The 14,703-nt window shown below is 37.8% G+C and overlaps 2 protein-coding genes across 8 annotated transcripts in view; both read left to right on the forward strand.

Annotated features, from left to right (window-relative positions):
* LOC111862134 (deoxynucleoside triphosphate triphosphohydrolase SAMHD1) overlaps positions 1 to 9,787 on the forward strand; it is a 25,119-nt gene extending 15,332 nt beyond the window's left edge. For 6 of the 7 annotated variants that reach the window (XM_023847299.2, XM_033750569.1, XM_023847300.2 and 3 more), the window contains exons 8-10: positions 1,788 to 2,095; positions 3,013 to 3,152; positions 9,755 to 9,787. In XM_023847299.2, coding sequence (XP_023703067.1) covers positions 1,788 to 2,095; positions 3,013 to 3,139 — 435 coding nt within the window. In that variant the 3' untranslated portion in view covers positions 3,140 to 3,152; positions 9,755 to 9,787. Of the gene's footprint in view, positions 1 to 1,787; positions 2,096 to 3,012; positions 3,153 to 3,605; positions 3,644 to 9,754 lie in introns of those variants that run through there. The other variant, XM_023847296.2, reaches the window with a different exon arrangement.
* LOC111862148 (probable serine hydrolase) lies at positions 7,153 to 12,589 on the forward strand. The gene is made up of 3 exons (XM_023847327.1): positions 7,153 to 7,263; positions 7,990 to 8,086; positions 11,045 to 12,589. The coding sequence occupies exons 1-3, from the start codon at positions 7,153 to 7,155 to the stop codon at positions 11,899 to 11,901; spliced, it is 1,065 nt and encodes a 354-aa protein (XP_023703095.1). The 3' UTR covers positions 11,902 to 12,589.
* The last annotated feature ends 2,114 nt before the right edge of the window (positions 12,590 to 14,703 follow it).

Here is a 14,703-nt window from a genome sequence, read left to right on the forward strand (position 1 = left end):
TTTTAACGTTTGACAATGTATATGATAGATACATATTTTAGTTATTTTAATGTGTGAACATGGCATGCAATGAACTGGTTTGACGTGGACAAGTAAGCACCTGAAGATGGCATTATTATGCCGAAACATGTAGTGCGAGGGAAAGAAGGAGATAAATGAATGTATGCACTGCAAGACGGATTAAATAAATCATGGACTTAAATCAGTGCAACAGGACGCTAAAATATAACATCATGATGATATATTAATTAATGGCAAATGCAGTGGGACCTGAAATAAATTCTGACATTTTCAAGGGAAGGATAGAGGTCTACATTTTGAAGCAGTTACAGCAATTAAAGTTGGAACGATAGCTGGTGCAGTCAAACTTTCACTGTGGGATAATCTTAAAAAAAAAGTGTGCAACTTAAATTTCACTGATAACGTTTGAGTCAAACAAATGGACGGTATCGGTTGGTACATTTTTATCTCTGTGCATAATTAACATCGTCAGTAGCAGGCTTGTGTGTTTAGTTCTTCTATATTATGAAATTTTGGTACCTGTTTCTATTACAAGAGCGCAGCACAAGATGTGTAAGATTGAAACGTGAAGATGTTGATTTGTATTCGCAATAAATGGCCATTAAGACCTTTGAGATATGTAAATTTATAAAGAAAAATTTAAGAAAGTATGCGTGTATATACCGTTGGAGTACACCTGTCTTCCCTGTCTTTAAATACAGATCAAATGAATTGCATCCTGCCCAGACTCACAGCTGATGCACCAATATAATATTTGGCTTCTCATCTCAGTGCTAGCCTGCACTTTGAAACTGAGTATCCCCATTTCCTTCTGCTGTCCATTTATGTCTGGAACAAATACCGATTTGTACTTGCATTTTCTTTGAACAAGCACCCACCTATTTCATTCCCAAAACTACCCAACTTTTATTTCTGTGAGGTTTGGTATTCCTTGTCTACACCAAAAATTTATTGTGGTTCTAAGAAGCAGTTAAATATTACCCCTGCTTTATGTGAAATTAAAATCCAGCTTACCACTGTTCATAAACAGAGGTGACTGTACCAGCATTTGAATCTGCAGGCTCATATCAAATATTTATTAATATGGTGTACATATACATTTATATAACAGTCCCTTGCCAGCCATGTGGATTATGGTCATGAAAAGCAGCCCAGTTGGTAAGATAAAATTTAGGTTAGGGATATCATGGCCAGTGTTAAGACCCATTAATGCATGAGTTGCCCCTTCTCTCATTCCTTACATAAAGTCTTTAAAAATAATTATGTGGTCTTGAAGAAATTAAGCATGACATAAAAGGATGCATTGAAATGGTAATTTGGAAGCTGTAAAACTGGTTTTGGATGCAGTTTTAACCCTGTCCACAGCAAATGGGATCCCATGATGTGGGAGCCAGTGATGTTTTTATTGTGACCACAAACATTGCACATACATAAAACATATTACCCTGGTAGGCAGCACCGGGTACAGCTGCAGCACTGCGGACATTTCAAACCAGCAGTGATGAAAGGAAAATAATTGGTTTGTGTAGAGCTGAATTTATGTCTTTGCATGCCATTTCTTTGCTTTTGTTTAATGTAGGAACAAATAGGTTTTGTGGAACAGAACATTAAAACCACTGATGTATGCAAAATCATGAAGAATGTATTTTGTATGTTTCCTCTTGAAATTACATACCAGACAACAACTTATGATGCTACATTTTTTATTAAGCTATAAGCTCATTGTTTCCATTGATATTGTGATAATCAGTTCGTTTTCTTCTCAGGAAAAAGCAATTGAAACATGCTCCAGTGTCGCGGAAATTGATAAGGAAGTCAAAGAAAGAATAAAAGAATGTAAGCTTGGAGTTGAAAAGGACATCAAACAAATATGTGAACGTATGACATACTGTAAATTTGAACAGTTCAAGGTAGTAATGACAAAACTGGACATGGGTGTTGAGATGGAGGATGCAGTTAGAGGGACTGCAGAAAAGAAAAACCCATTCAATAATATCTACTTCTATGACAAGAACAAATTGAGTGAGGCAAGAGAAATAGAATGGAGCGATGTGCCTGTTTTTCCAGTTCCTGAGTAAGTTTGATTTACTGCTGTATCCTACAAACCCACGTACTTCTCATCAGTCTTCTGTTATTTTTGTTGTTGAATCTCATATTTAACTTTTGTTTTGGAGTCTGTGAGCTACATTCATGGGGATCAAAGCACAATAGGCCACTGTAGGTTGCGGTTCAAGGGCGAGAAGGCCCACCCCTTATAAATGATCATGAGATAGAGTAAATCTTAAAGTGAATTTAATTAATTTAACCCTTTAAAGCACAGTGGCTACTATGTGTACCAGCTGCTTCATCATTCAGAAAGTCTGTGTTTTGCCCACACAGTTTGTATATGTATTGCATATGATTCTCACAGCAAGCAGTGATTATTTCTCAAACAGAATCCATCAGTTGATCTTTTGTTATGGAGGTGCAGTGTGTTTACTTACACATAGGGATTGAATTTTAAAATATTATTTCTGTGAACTTGAGGCTTCAAAGAGCTGATTGACCATCGTACACTCAGAACAGGAAAATGATTCATAATCTTTATACATGAATATACACTGTGGAATCAAAATTATGAATTGTCTCTGACATAATCAGTTTACGTTAAATCTCGGGGAATATTCACCACAACATTAGCTACTCTAGCGTGTAGAATTTTGGTTTTGTTATAATCAGTTACCAGGGTTGTTGTCTTACATGCACTTTGTCTCTCTCTGAGCATTATGTAATGGCTGTTCATTCATTGCCTGAGATCTGAACCATCTGCCTTACAAATATGTCAGGGATAATAGTGGCAGTAGATTTAGAAGCATGTCAGCAACTGAGGCTGTTGACTCAAGCAGTGTTGCTCCTGAGTTGTCTGTTTGAGCCAGTTTGCTCAGCTTCTATATAGGCAAGTTGCGTCCTGGGTGGTAGTTCATACCTGATTCTGACTTCTTTAATTTCCAGAGGAAGCATCTTCCATGTTCATGGCACTGTTATTTACAAAGATGTAGACAATCCTGTGAGCAAAAATGAAACCTTAAAGGATGAGCTGGAGACTTTTAAAGCTGAACTTATGAAACTGTGGAAATAAATCACAACTCCAGGTAAGCAGGCAAATTTGTTCTTAAGAAAGAAAGTGTGATGACTGAAACATGCCCTAGAGGCGCCATTTGCTCGTGACGTCTGTCTGCTGTTCTCAGCATTAAGAACTGCTACTTGCAGGGCCATCACTCAGAAAGTGAAATATTGTATTTCTGTGTAGTGTAATTAATTTATTTTATGATTAACTGTACTGAGACTGCAGAAGGAAGTCCCAAGGATGTTTGCAATGATGACACTCGATGCCAGCTGGTCATTTCCCTCCTTGTCCACTGTGGGAACCAAATGGCTAGATGACCAGAGGCAAAGCGTAACTGCTTCAGCGAGATGTGGAGGAGTTGAGAAATGAGACTGTGATCTCAGTACCTTGAAAGCTGTTCATGTTTATATTGTCATATGATTGAGTGTGACTGTTTATGGGGTTGGGATTGCTAATTTGATTTACTGAACTCTTGCAGATTCGTGACTACAAGTAATTATGACAGTCTGACTGAGTTACACACTCCAAAGCTCACTGTAACCACAGCACATAGAAAGTCTTCTCAGTCTTCCCTAGCCATCGCTCAGTAGCGGCTTCCAACGGTGGATGTTTTCTTCCTCTGGGTTTCAGAACTATCCCTGGCCTCAGCTGCTGGCTTCTAACAGCAACAGCTCACAAGAACTGAACTTCAGCACTTCTCTAACTCACTCACTCGCTCACCAACCAACTTCTTCACGTCACTCAACTCCATTGAAGTTCACTTCACTTCACTTTACTAACCATCCTGCTTATAACATCTCGGCATGGACCACACGGAAAACACTTTTCCTCTGTTGTGTTTTACAGGCCATTGCATAGTAACGGCCATTGCCTAGTGCTGGAATGACATAGTCCACTGTTGCATGCACAGCCAGTTCTTCCTAATTTAATTGGTTCACTTAAACTTTCTAATCCTTGTGTTCCTGGTTTTAGTGTTTAATGTACGTATATCCAGGTACATTGCAGTTCAGTAGTTGCTGCTTCTCTGTCAGCTCTGTGTTATGTTGGGATGGCCACAGCTGCATGCAAGTTTGTCTGTGTATCTTGTCTCTCTCCTCTGATTTCTGCACAGTGTTAATTAAATTTGTTTGGTGTTATTTCTGAAATGCATTCTCAGATATTGAAATTTTATATTGTAGGTGAAGCGATTTACTTGTTTGCTTGATTTATCTGTAACAGTAATTTTCTATCATATAGGATGCTTTCATTTAAAGGGCATTACTTTTGTTTTTCTAAGTGCTGAAATTGTTTGACTTTGACCTGTTGGCCACTTCTGTGCCACTGTCTGAAGTTCTGCTTCAGAGGTATGATGTATATATGTGGTATAGAAGATTAAAACATTTTACAAGTCAGACTCTTTTCTTTTGTTTAATGCAGCAGTCCCTTGTAAGCTGTGAAAATTGTGTTCTTGATGAACGCTTGGGTTTTTAAGGCCGAGACCTTGCTGGAAATTGAAGGTTAGAGGATTCATTTATGAAAACTGTTGCATAAGGCCTAAAAGGCAATGAAGGTATATACTCGTGCAAAATTATATACACATAACACTAAGTGTAATGAGGTAAAGGTAAAGCTATTCCTGTAACAGGCCATGGAGTCCTGTAAGGTTGTGACACGTCGAGGCCTCCACATTTTCTAGACAGTTGGCTCACAGATGGTTGTAAGGTTGTCAGGCTTACATGCCAGCTATCCTTTACCCCAGGAAGAATCCTGGTACTCATTTCTGTTAGAGGCTGAGTCGACCCCAGGGCCATAGTGCAGCTAGAAGGATCATGTAAATTGGGGGGGGGGAATCCACCTCACCAGGACTCAAACTCATAACCTTCTGGCTTGTAGCATAGTGCCTCAACGAACTATGTAAATAGTTGTTACAAAAACTATGCACTGCTTTGGTTATCAGGAACCTGTAAACTGGTTTTGGATGTCATTACAGTTTTGTCTCCAGCAAATGTGGCATGATGCTTAAAAAGCAGAGGGACAACTTTATGTTTCTACCGTGGATTCTATCCCTTTCGGGTGAATGAAACAATTATTCTGCTACTATTACTACCACTACCACCACAACCACCACTATTTTATTATTTAATTTCTTAATATTTATTATTCATTTAATTTATTGTGTGAAGTGTAGTAACTCTATATACAGAGAGAACAGTGTGTACTTTTTTAATACTTTTCACATTGTTGCAGCCGTTTTCACTCAATGCATAATGGTAGAAAACTGCCCATGGGGAGGTTTTAGACATGTTGAAACATTCATGGGTTCACTTCAAGCCAAATTTTTCCCCTCTTCCTCTCTGAGAAAGGAATTGTGAGATCAATGTTAGGATAAAGGGAGAAACTCATTATGTAGGTTAGTGGGTACAACCCAAAGTATTTTTTGCCATTGGTAGATACAGTACACATTTTTATTTCTTATTACTTTTGTACATTGCTTTAAGGGAATGCCAAAAATCTGTCTGTCTGTCCCGCTATATATATTCAAAATTTTATGCCAAAGAGAAAATCGGTAAGGACAAAAATATGGTTGTTTTGAAGAGAAAATCCCTGGAAGACTTCATTTTCTCCTACTTTCATGGGTTCAAGTCCAGGCCAACATACTTTCCCATTCCTCTGTAACAAGGACACAAGTGTCATGGGGACAGTAGGAATGTGACCATGGTAGCTGGGATGTGAGTGGCTGAGCCAAGTTGTGATGCGCTGAATATGAAGTATGTATGAAGGATAATATAGGAATGGTATCGCAAGGAAGGTGATGATGTATGTTGCACTGTCCTAGGGTCTATAATAGTCTCTTCTGGTAACAGGGTTGGTGTTTCCTAAATACAGTAATATTTATGGCTTTCTGTAGCTTTCATAAAGATGTGCTCTTGCTGTGCTGATTTTGTATGAGGAAGACTGAAGTCAAGATGGGAACAGTAAGTCAGGAGAGGAGGAAGGACGAGGCAACTGAGGAAAGCTTTGGGAAGACAGATTGAGGGACCCACATAAAGTGGAAATGTCTGAGAAGGAAGAAGAAACAGGGTGTGCATGTAGGAAAAAAAAGACATCACTAAAGAGTAATGAGACTGGTTGCCTTCTGATCATATACACAGTTCCTTTTGTAATCAGAAAAGCAGATCAAAATAAATTTGACATCTGTTATTTTTGGCATTATTTTACTGGGAGTTACTGCAAGGCCCAGTACACATGTCAGTTGATGGTACAGCTGACACAGTACTGTTACAACCAGACTTACAGATTTGTAAAGTTTACACAAGGAATCAATATGATTTTTACAAACCCACTGGTAGCTACATGATGTATTGTGAAAATGCCTGTTGAACAAGGAAAAAATAAGTTCTATAAGAATTTTCCACCCAAAATTAAAAGCGTATTCACTAGTTCCTAGTTCTGTGCATGAGGGTTACATGATTTGTTTATGCAGGTCCGTGTTCTTGTGAAGCAGTGAGAAGTATGGAATACAAATGTATGGTGTGTAAATTTTGTTTAATTTCGTGAGGTTCCCTATTCAGCTATTTGTTAGATGAATTTTATTATCATCTTTTTATTATTACCTTTTCTTCCAGCTCATTCATGCTACGAGTCTATTCCTACTTTCAGAACTGGTGTTCCCATCTACTATTTGATCCTCCCATGTCTAATCATTGTGTCTTGCATATTCTGATGTTCGTTATTGTTTATAGAGTTTTATCAATAAGTTTACTGCACCTTCAATTGTTCCCAACTCCAAGGAGCACAGACTTTCATGAGAACCAAACAGTTAACTAATCTGTTCAAGAAATTGCCTGACATTTATTGAACCTGAAGGTTCTTCACAGTCTTTGCAAGAGCCTGATATTGGTTCTTGTTGTGACCCAGATGCTCCAGTTTATTCTCCCATCGTATTTGTTCATTAATATTCTATCATCAAGACCTCCATCTTTCACAAAGTCTCTTCTGTCCATATTTTTTGACCAAAATTTTGCACAAATTTATCTTTCCCATGGATGTCTCATGTTCCATTATTTGTTGGCCTTTTTGGTGAAAGGAAATTGCATGCTTTTGATGAAAATGAAGTTTGTTGCAGCGTTCACAAGACTGCACCACCAGTCTTTACCGTGAGTCAAATGATTCCAGCCCACATTCTCTCATGGGATTTCCTTAAGGCCAGTCGTAATATCAATCTATGTTGAGGCCACTTCCTTACATTCTTTCATCTTAACATTTTGTTTCTCATCTCACCCATTCACACTACATGCGCCACTGGTTGGCATAACTCTATTTGGTGATATGTGCAAATCACGAGGTTTCACTGTGTGATTTTCTCCAGTTACTTCCTCCTCCTCAGGTCAGTTATTTTATCAATACCGTGTTTCGTCATTTGAATGGCTGGTTGGTTGTTTGCTTGCTTAGTTATTTTTTTATTACTAGAGGGCCCCTTGTACTGCAGCCACTTCTGGCCTATTGTACCATCCCCAGATGATAGGTGAGGGCGATTGTGCAGCAATTGGTGGAATGAAGATTGGCAGGGGAAAGAAAACCAGCGCCATTTTGTTCACCACAAATCCCATTTGAGCAGACCCGGGATCGAACCCGGAACGCCGCGCTGGGAAAGCAGCGACGAACCGCTTGGGCTATGGCACAGCCTTGATTAGTTAGTTGGTAACTGTGATTAGGAATTTACCTGGATAGAATGTTGGCAGCATTGGTTCATTTCATGACGTAATCTTTTTAGAAGACGACGTGATTGGTCGTGAACTCGTGAGATTTCTTGATGATAATTGAATTTTGAGGACACTGACGAAGTGGGGTTATTGCCGACATAAACAGCGTAAACCGCGTAGAGAGTGGTAAAGAGAGACGAACGGTGCTGCGAAGGACTTGCAGAGAGACCGATTTTGAAAATAGTTTGTAGCATCAGAAATAATCAGCGTCACACGGGTAAGAAGTGTAATCCAGAGGAAAAATATATTTAATGTGTTCCAGTTTCAGTGTGTGTATGCTGGTTGTACTGTACGTTACGGGTTTTATTGCATGCATATGTTCAGTACATTATGTTTTATTTAGCATGAAAATGCGATTTATTGACTAGATTTTCATGGGCAGTGTTTTTCATTTTGGCATTGTTGACATATATTTCAATTGAATGTTGTTAGGGAAGACGAAACTGTTCGAAATAAACGTCACACACGTAGCATGTAATGTTTAATTAGAATTATTTTACATTGCAAGGATTGCAGTTAACGATATTGGCCAAATTTCATGCTATTTTTCCTTCGTATTCTGCGCTTTTTGGTTGGTGTATATTGTTCGTCATAGATTTTTTTAATTTATTTCCTCCTTTGATGATGTGCTTTGATTCCATTGCATAATGGTGGGTTGTGCTTTGTTAGGGCCCTAACTGTTTTGTGTAGTGTCGCATATAGTATGTTAAATGTTATGCCTGCTCGTGTGCTTTTTTCTCAACATTGCATTCTTTCAGGGATCAAGGCCTGGTATCATATGATAAATTGTCTGATTGCATTTAATATTTCATGAGTGTTGCACTGTCATATCTCATATATGCCCTGTGTGTTTTTAAAGACGTTTTCTTGTTTTTTTATGAATTAATTCTATACATTTATGGTTTAACATTGGGTTCTTCTGTGTAACTGTACTTATTAAAATATGTATCAGTCTATAATATTATATCTCAGCATCCTGTTGCACTCTATACGATAAATGATACACACTCCGTCCCAAGTGCAAACAATATATATTATATGTCTTTGATCTTGTTCTTTTCTACACTACATGTTTCGGCCTTTATCGGCCATCATCAGGTGTATACTCTTAACGTTGCTGCCACACTGAAACCCAGTCTAAAATTTAACATTTAAAAAACACATTGTTATTTTTGTCGTATTATCAACATCTACCTCGTTCATATGTGTCTGGTATGTAGATTATATTGCACACGTCAAATTTTCCTGTAGTAGCACTATAAAATCTTTAGTTATGATTTTAAAATCCTCTAAAATTTTCTCTAAATTTAAAATCCTCTAAAATTTTCTCTAAATTTAGAGAAAATTTTAGAGGATTTTAAAATCATAACTAAAGATTTTATAGTGCTACTACAGGAAAATTTGACGTGTGCAATATAATCTACATACCAGACACATATGAACGAGGTAGATGTTGATAATACGACAAAAATAACAATGTGTTTTTTTAAATGTTAAATTTTAGACTGGGTTTCAGTGTGGCAGCAACGTTAAGAGTATACACCTGATGATGGCTGATAGAGGCCGAAACATGTAGTGTAGAAAAGAACAAGATCAAAGACATATAATATATATTGTTTGCACTTGGGACGGAGTGTGTATCATTTATCGTATCAGTCTATCCTTAAAATCTATTTCATTATAACCCCAGTCCTACTATGTTCCAAAACTTGAGTCTACATTGTCTTTGTAACTTTGAAGAGAAGAAATATCTGACTGAAAATTTAAGGCTTATAGACAGAGAGTTAATAACTGGTGGAAGAAGGCAGTGGAGAGAAGTTCTGGAAAAATCTGCCATAGGTTTTTATATTAGAAATACAGTTTCAAATATTTTATTTGCTTATAGGTATTGATAGAAATATGGAACCAGAGTTTAAGGTAAAAATTCCAGTTCCTTGGGAAGTAAAAATTCCAGTACCTTGGGGCCATATCAGTGGTAAGTTCAGTGTTATCAATGTGGTGCCTGCAGAAACTAAACAGGTTAGCTCGGTGGTAGGGCAGTTTGTGTATTCATGGGTATTCAGTTCATTCCTCAGTTGCGACATCAGCTGTGTTTCTGCTTGGCTGCCGTCCCAGTACCTTGATTGCCATGTACTTCAGTTCACCACACATGATTCTGCCCTCAGATATCCCTTGCCATCAACGTACCCACCTGATGGTCTGTCAAGCTTTACCCTCATTTACAGTAACTTTTCAGCCACTGGTGTCCGCCATGATGTAATACTGTTGAACAGTCATTACTTCATACACTCTATGTTGAATAACTATATTGATGTAACTTAAAGCTCAAAAAAGCAAAATGTAAAAGATGTCAAAGTATAATTTATTAGCGCAAATGAAATGAAAAAGTTATTTGTAAAATCCACCCAAGTATGTAAATGTAAACTAGTTAAATTAAATAAATTTGGAAAAAATGTGTAGATGTGAACACTGTCATGGCACAGTTCATAAAAATCTGAAAACCAGTTTTTCTGGTTTATCATTTCCTCCTTGTAAGCAGTGGGACAAGGAACACATTTCAGTTGTGATGTGTGTAGATGCTTATGACACAGAGAACAGAGGGACTTAATCAAGCAATGCTTAAAATAAATGATCACGTCCAGCAAGTAAAGAATGACTTCATATGCTGCAACGTATTTCACATCCTAATTTTTACTCATTGTGGTGTGTCACTTATAATGTACAGGGGGAAAAAATGAAATGTGTTTGTCCAGTTTGTAAACTACTTGACCAAAATTCAGAAATTGAAAGAAAAATATGCGGTTATTAGGTAAGATAAGAATCCTGGGGGAGTGTATTCAACACAGATCATTGTGACATAAGGCTTGCCTTTACTTAAATAGCATTGGAATGTTCTCATGTCCTGATCCTTTAATTTACACAGAGGTTGAAATAACTGAAATGATATTATCTTGCGAGAGGCGTTCGACGTGACATAATTCTGCCACACACAGTTTTTTTTTTTTCGTGAGCCCGCATCTGTCTGCCTTTGATGAGGTTAATGCATTTGGCACATAACTGCAGATGTGAACTGTGATGAAGATGATAGACGTCCCATTCTGTAAACTGTATTATAGCATACTGCATGGATAGGAGGTGTATTATTATAGCAGAATTTTGTTTTTCCTTCACCCAGGTAAATGGTGGGGTTCCCGTGAAAAACAACCTATATTGGCATTACACGGTTGGCAAGATAATGCTGGCTCATTTGACACATTGGCACCCCTGTTGTCTTTGTATGCCCCAGTATTATGTATTGATCTTCCTGGGCATGGATTCTCATCCCATTGTCCAAGAGGACAGTTTTATTACTTGTGGTGGGATGGACTGATTCTGGTTCGGCGAATAGTGAAACATTACCAGTGGGACAAGATTACGATTCTTGGTCATTCTCTGGGTGGAACGATAGGTTTCATGTATGCGGCTACATTCCCACAAGATGTTGAAAAATTTATATGTATTGACATCGCTGGTCCATCTGTGAGGCCTCTTCAGTATTTTGCACAGCAAACAGGTCGTGCTGTGGATCAGTTTCTGGCTTATGAAAACATGTCTGAAGAGACTGTACCCGCCTACACGCATGATGAAATGTTGAAACTGATGCTGCAGGCTTACAAAGGTTCTCTTACTGATGAATCGTGTGAAATAATGCTAAAACGTGGTGCATTGCCTGTAGTAGCATCTGACAGCATTGATGTGACGGATGATAGATTCCGTTTTTCCCGGGATTCTCGTCTTAAGATTGGATTCCTTGGTTTCCTGTCACTGGACATGACTTTGGAGTATGCATCAAAGATAACATGTGAGGTCTTAAACATCAGAGGTAAAGCAGGAATGCAGTTTGATCCTCCGGAAAATTATCACATTATACTTGACAGGATCAGACAATCGGCCAAGAAGCTAGAGTTGCATGAAGTTGAGGGAACACATTTTCTGCACTTAAACAATCCAGAGAGTGTATGCCCAATCATTGTTGCGTTCCTAAAATCATAATATTTATAACACACCATGAATTTGCTCATTGTAGGCAAGCTTATGACACTGATGCACCAGAGTGGATACTTAATCATAGAACAGATTAAAACTGTTCAATGTGCTTTATATAACATGTTTTATGGTCAGCAGTGCAGTGATTATATTTTATCTGGTTGTGACTTAATTCTGTTCATGGTGGTTAAAGGTGACTGTAGCTTAGGGTTTCTGTTTTTACAAATTCAGTATTTTTTACCATCATCATTAAAATCATGTGGATTAATGGCAATATAAGCGCCTTTTATCTGGAGTTCGTTGGCAACACAAGATGAACCTCCAGTGATTTGTTTGAAATAGCTTATCAAAATTAAAGAGACATATTGTGACCGTTCTACATGAACATCAGAAGTATTCATGGTAGGATTTAGCTACCGATCTTAAACATGCTGAATGTAGAGCAAAAGAAAGATCCATAGTTTTTTCATGACTGCTTAGATTTTGCCAAGGATGTTGAGGTCGAAGAAAGAGTGAAGTAAGAAACCGGTAGGACTCTGCTCGGTAGCGTGCTGCCTGCTGATTTCTTGCTTGGCTTGTTCTTCAACCCAGAAGATGTAGGTGGCGTGTTCCTTTAAATGTTGGTTGACTATGAATGGACTATGTGCCGTACTATCCCAGAACACAGAACTCTCCATAACCACCACTGTAAAAATAAAAAAAAAGAAAAGAAANAAAGATGGCGGTAAGGTTGTCAGCCTTACGTGCCGGCCGCACTTTACTCCCCAGGAAAATTATTTGATTAATTCCTGGTACTCATTTCTGTTAGAGGCTGAGTCAACCCCAGATCCTACAGCTAGTTAGGGTGCACTGTATACTTTTACAGTCTTGTTTGTCATAGGAACAACTCACTGCCATAACAGAACAAACTAGATCCAGATGGTAGCACAGTAGCACGGCTTGTGAAATCGTTCAAATATGCATCACCATTGCTGCCATCTGTTATCACTTTATTGCCATACCAAATACTGCTTAAGAGGTGTGCCCCATCCTACCAAAAGACGGGTCTTAAAGGTGCTATAAGGTTTCAGATTTTATGAGGTCAGTACACAAGGAAATGCCTTAAAATTGTAATTGCTTGCTGTAAGTCTGAAACTTTTACTTGTGTACATATTTTTTGTTTTAAAGATCATTCTCAAAATGAAAAGTTACACTACTGACTGATGACTTTTCATTTCCTACTTTGATGCCAGAATGAGTATTCATTGAAAATGTTTATAGCTATATCCATCTTCCTGCCACAGAAGCATAAGCATTAGGCATAACATAATGTCGTCTGCTTTTACACGATTTAAAACTGATTGATCATTTGAAGTTTAATGAAAGAATTGTCTTGAATGTTCTTTTGGGGAATGTAAGCCGGCATGGCACCATCTGTTTAGCCAGAGAATTCAATTCATGCATGGATGGAAAATGGACAGCTATAATGTAGGTTTCAGACAATGCAGCGCAGAAAACAGTATTTCAGAATAGTTACAGGCAGACAGTTTGTAGTAGCAAATTTGACAGTGCTTTTTAAGTCTCCAGGTTAGTAATTGCTGTTAATGTGATATGCTTACATAATTCTTATAATAGTTAATGTTACTGAACTGAAGTAAGTGTTGTGTGCCTGTAACAGTTGTTATTGTTTTAAACTTCAGTATTTATAATACAGTCAACTCTCGATTATCCGGGATAATGGTGGGCATGGAAATTACGATTAATCGAAAACCCAGTTAAGACAAATGTTATGAAAAGTAGTACTGTAATACTGTACCTTCATAATACTATAGGCCTACCTGTATTTAAATTTACTCAACCTCATTTTTATGTCATCTCATGGCCTATTTAATAGTTTTTTTACATTATACTGAAGTGTGAATTAGTTATTTCAATCACAGTGTTCAACAACATCCAACACTTTTTACGAATATTCACACTTAACACTTAAAAAAAAAATTAATATCGTCGTTTGCTTTTTCGCGGCATTTTCCTTTTTACGGATATCTGTACGAAGCCTACGTAATATTAGCTTGTCACTTAATAAACTGTTCTCTTCACTCTCAAGATAGTCTAGTAAGGATTCCAAATGATTAAGAGCAGCACCATGTGATATTTTCTTACTAGCAGCACTGTCCACCTCTTCCTCATTCTCACTTTCTTCCCTCTTTTCTGGCTGCACCCCCACTGAACTTACGGTTTCATCGCTGCTTAACATTTTGAAGCCCGGCTCACACGAGTTTCTGTTGAATACTTAACACAACACACTTCCTTTTACACCCTGACATTTTGCTAACACACTTGAAGATCGATACAAAGAGACCAACTGGGGCGGTGTATCTGTCCTTGAAACTTTCCACAAATCCTTGCATTCTTTCACCCCTACCCTAGAACATTGTGTTAGCATAACGGGACCAAAGAATGCAGAGCTCGGTTCACACTAGTGCGAAAATAGTGTTACAACTCACCATGTGAAACAAAAGTGAATGAATATTAAACAACATATAAGCCTCAGTAGCCCCGGTTAATCTGCCCCCAGATAATCGAGAGTTGACTGTAATTTGCTGCATCGTTCCTAAAGAACAAAAATATATTTCGTTGTTACAAAGTTTAGTATTACAAATGGAGTTGTGTTGATTTATGTAATTTGATGATCAACTCTTTGAAGAAGTTATATTTATATGAATATAATAAAAATATTCATGATTTTAACCTCAGTATCCTTGTCCCACGTAACAGTAAAGTGTCACCAGCCCTCATATGTATACAGCATTCAAGAATACCAGCCTA

The sequence above is a fragment of the Cryptotermes secundus genome, unplaced genomic scaffold (assembly GCF_002891405.2).
Source record: "Cryptotermes secundus unplaced genomic scaffold, Csec_1.0 scaffold770, whole genome shotgun sequence".
Taxonomy (NCBI): Eukaryota; Metazoa; Arthropoda; class Insecta; order Blattodea; family Kalotermitidae; genus Cryptotermes; species Cryptotermes secundus.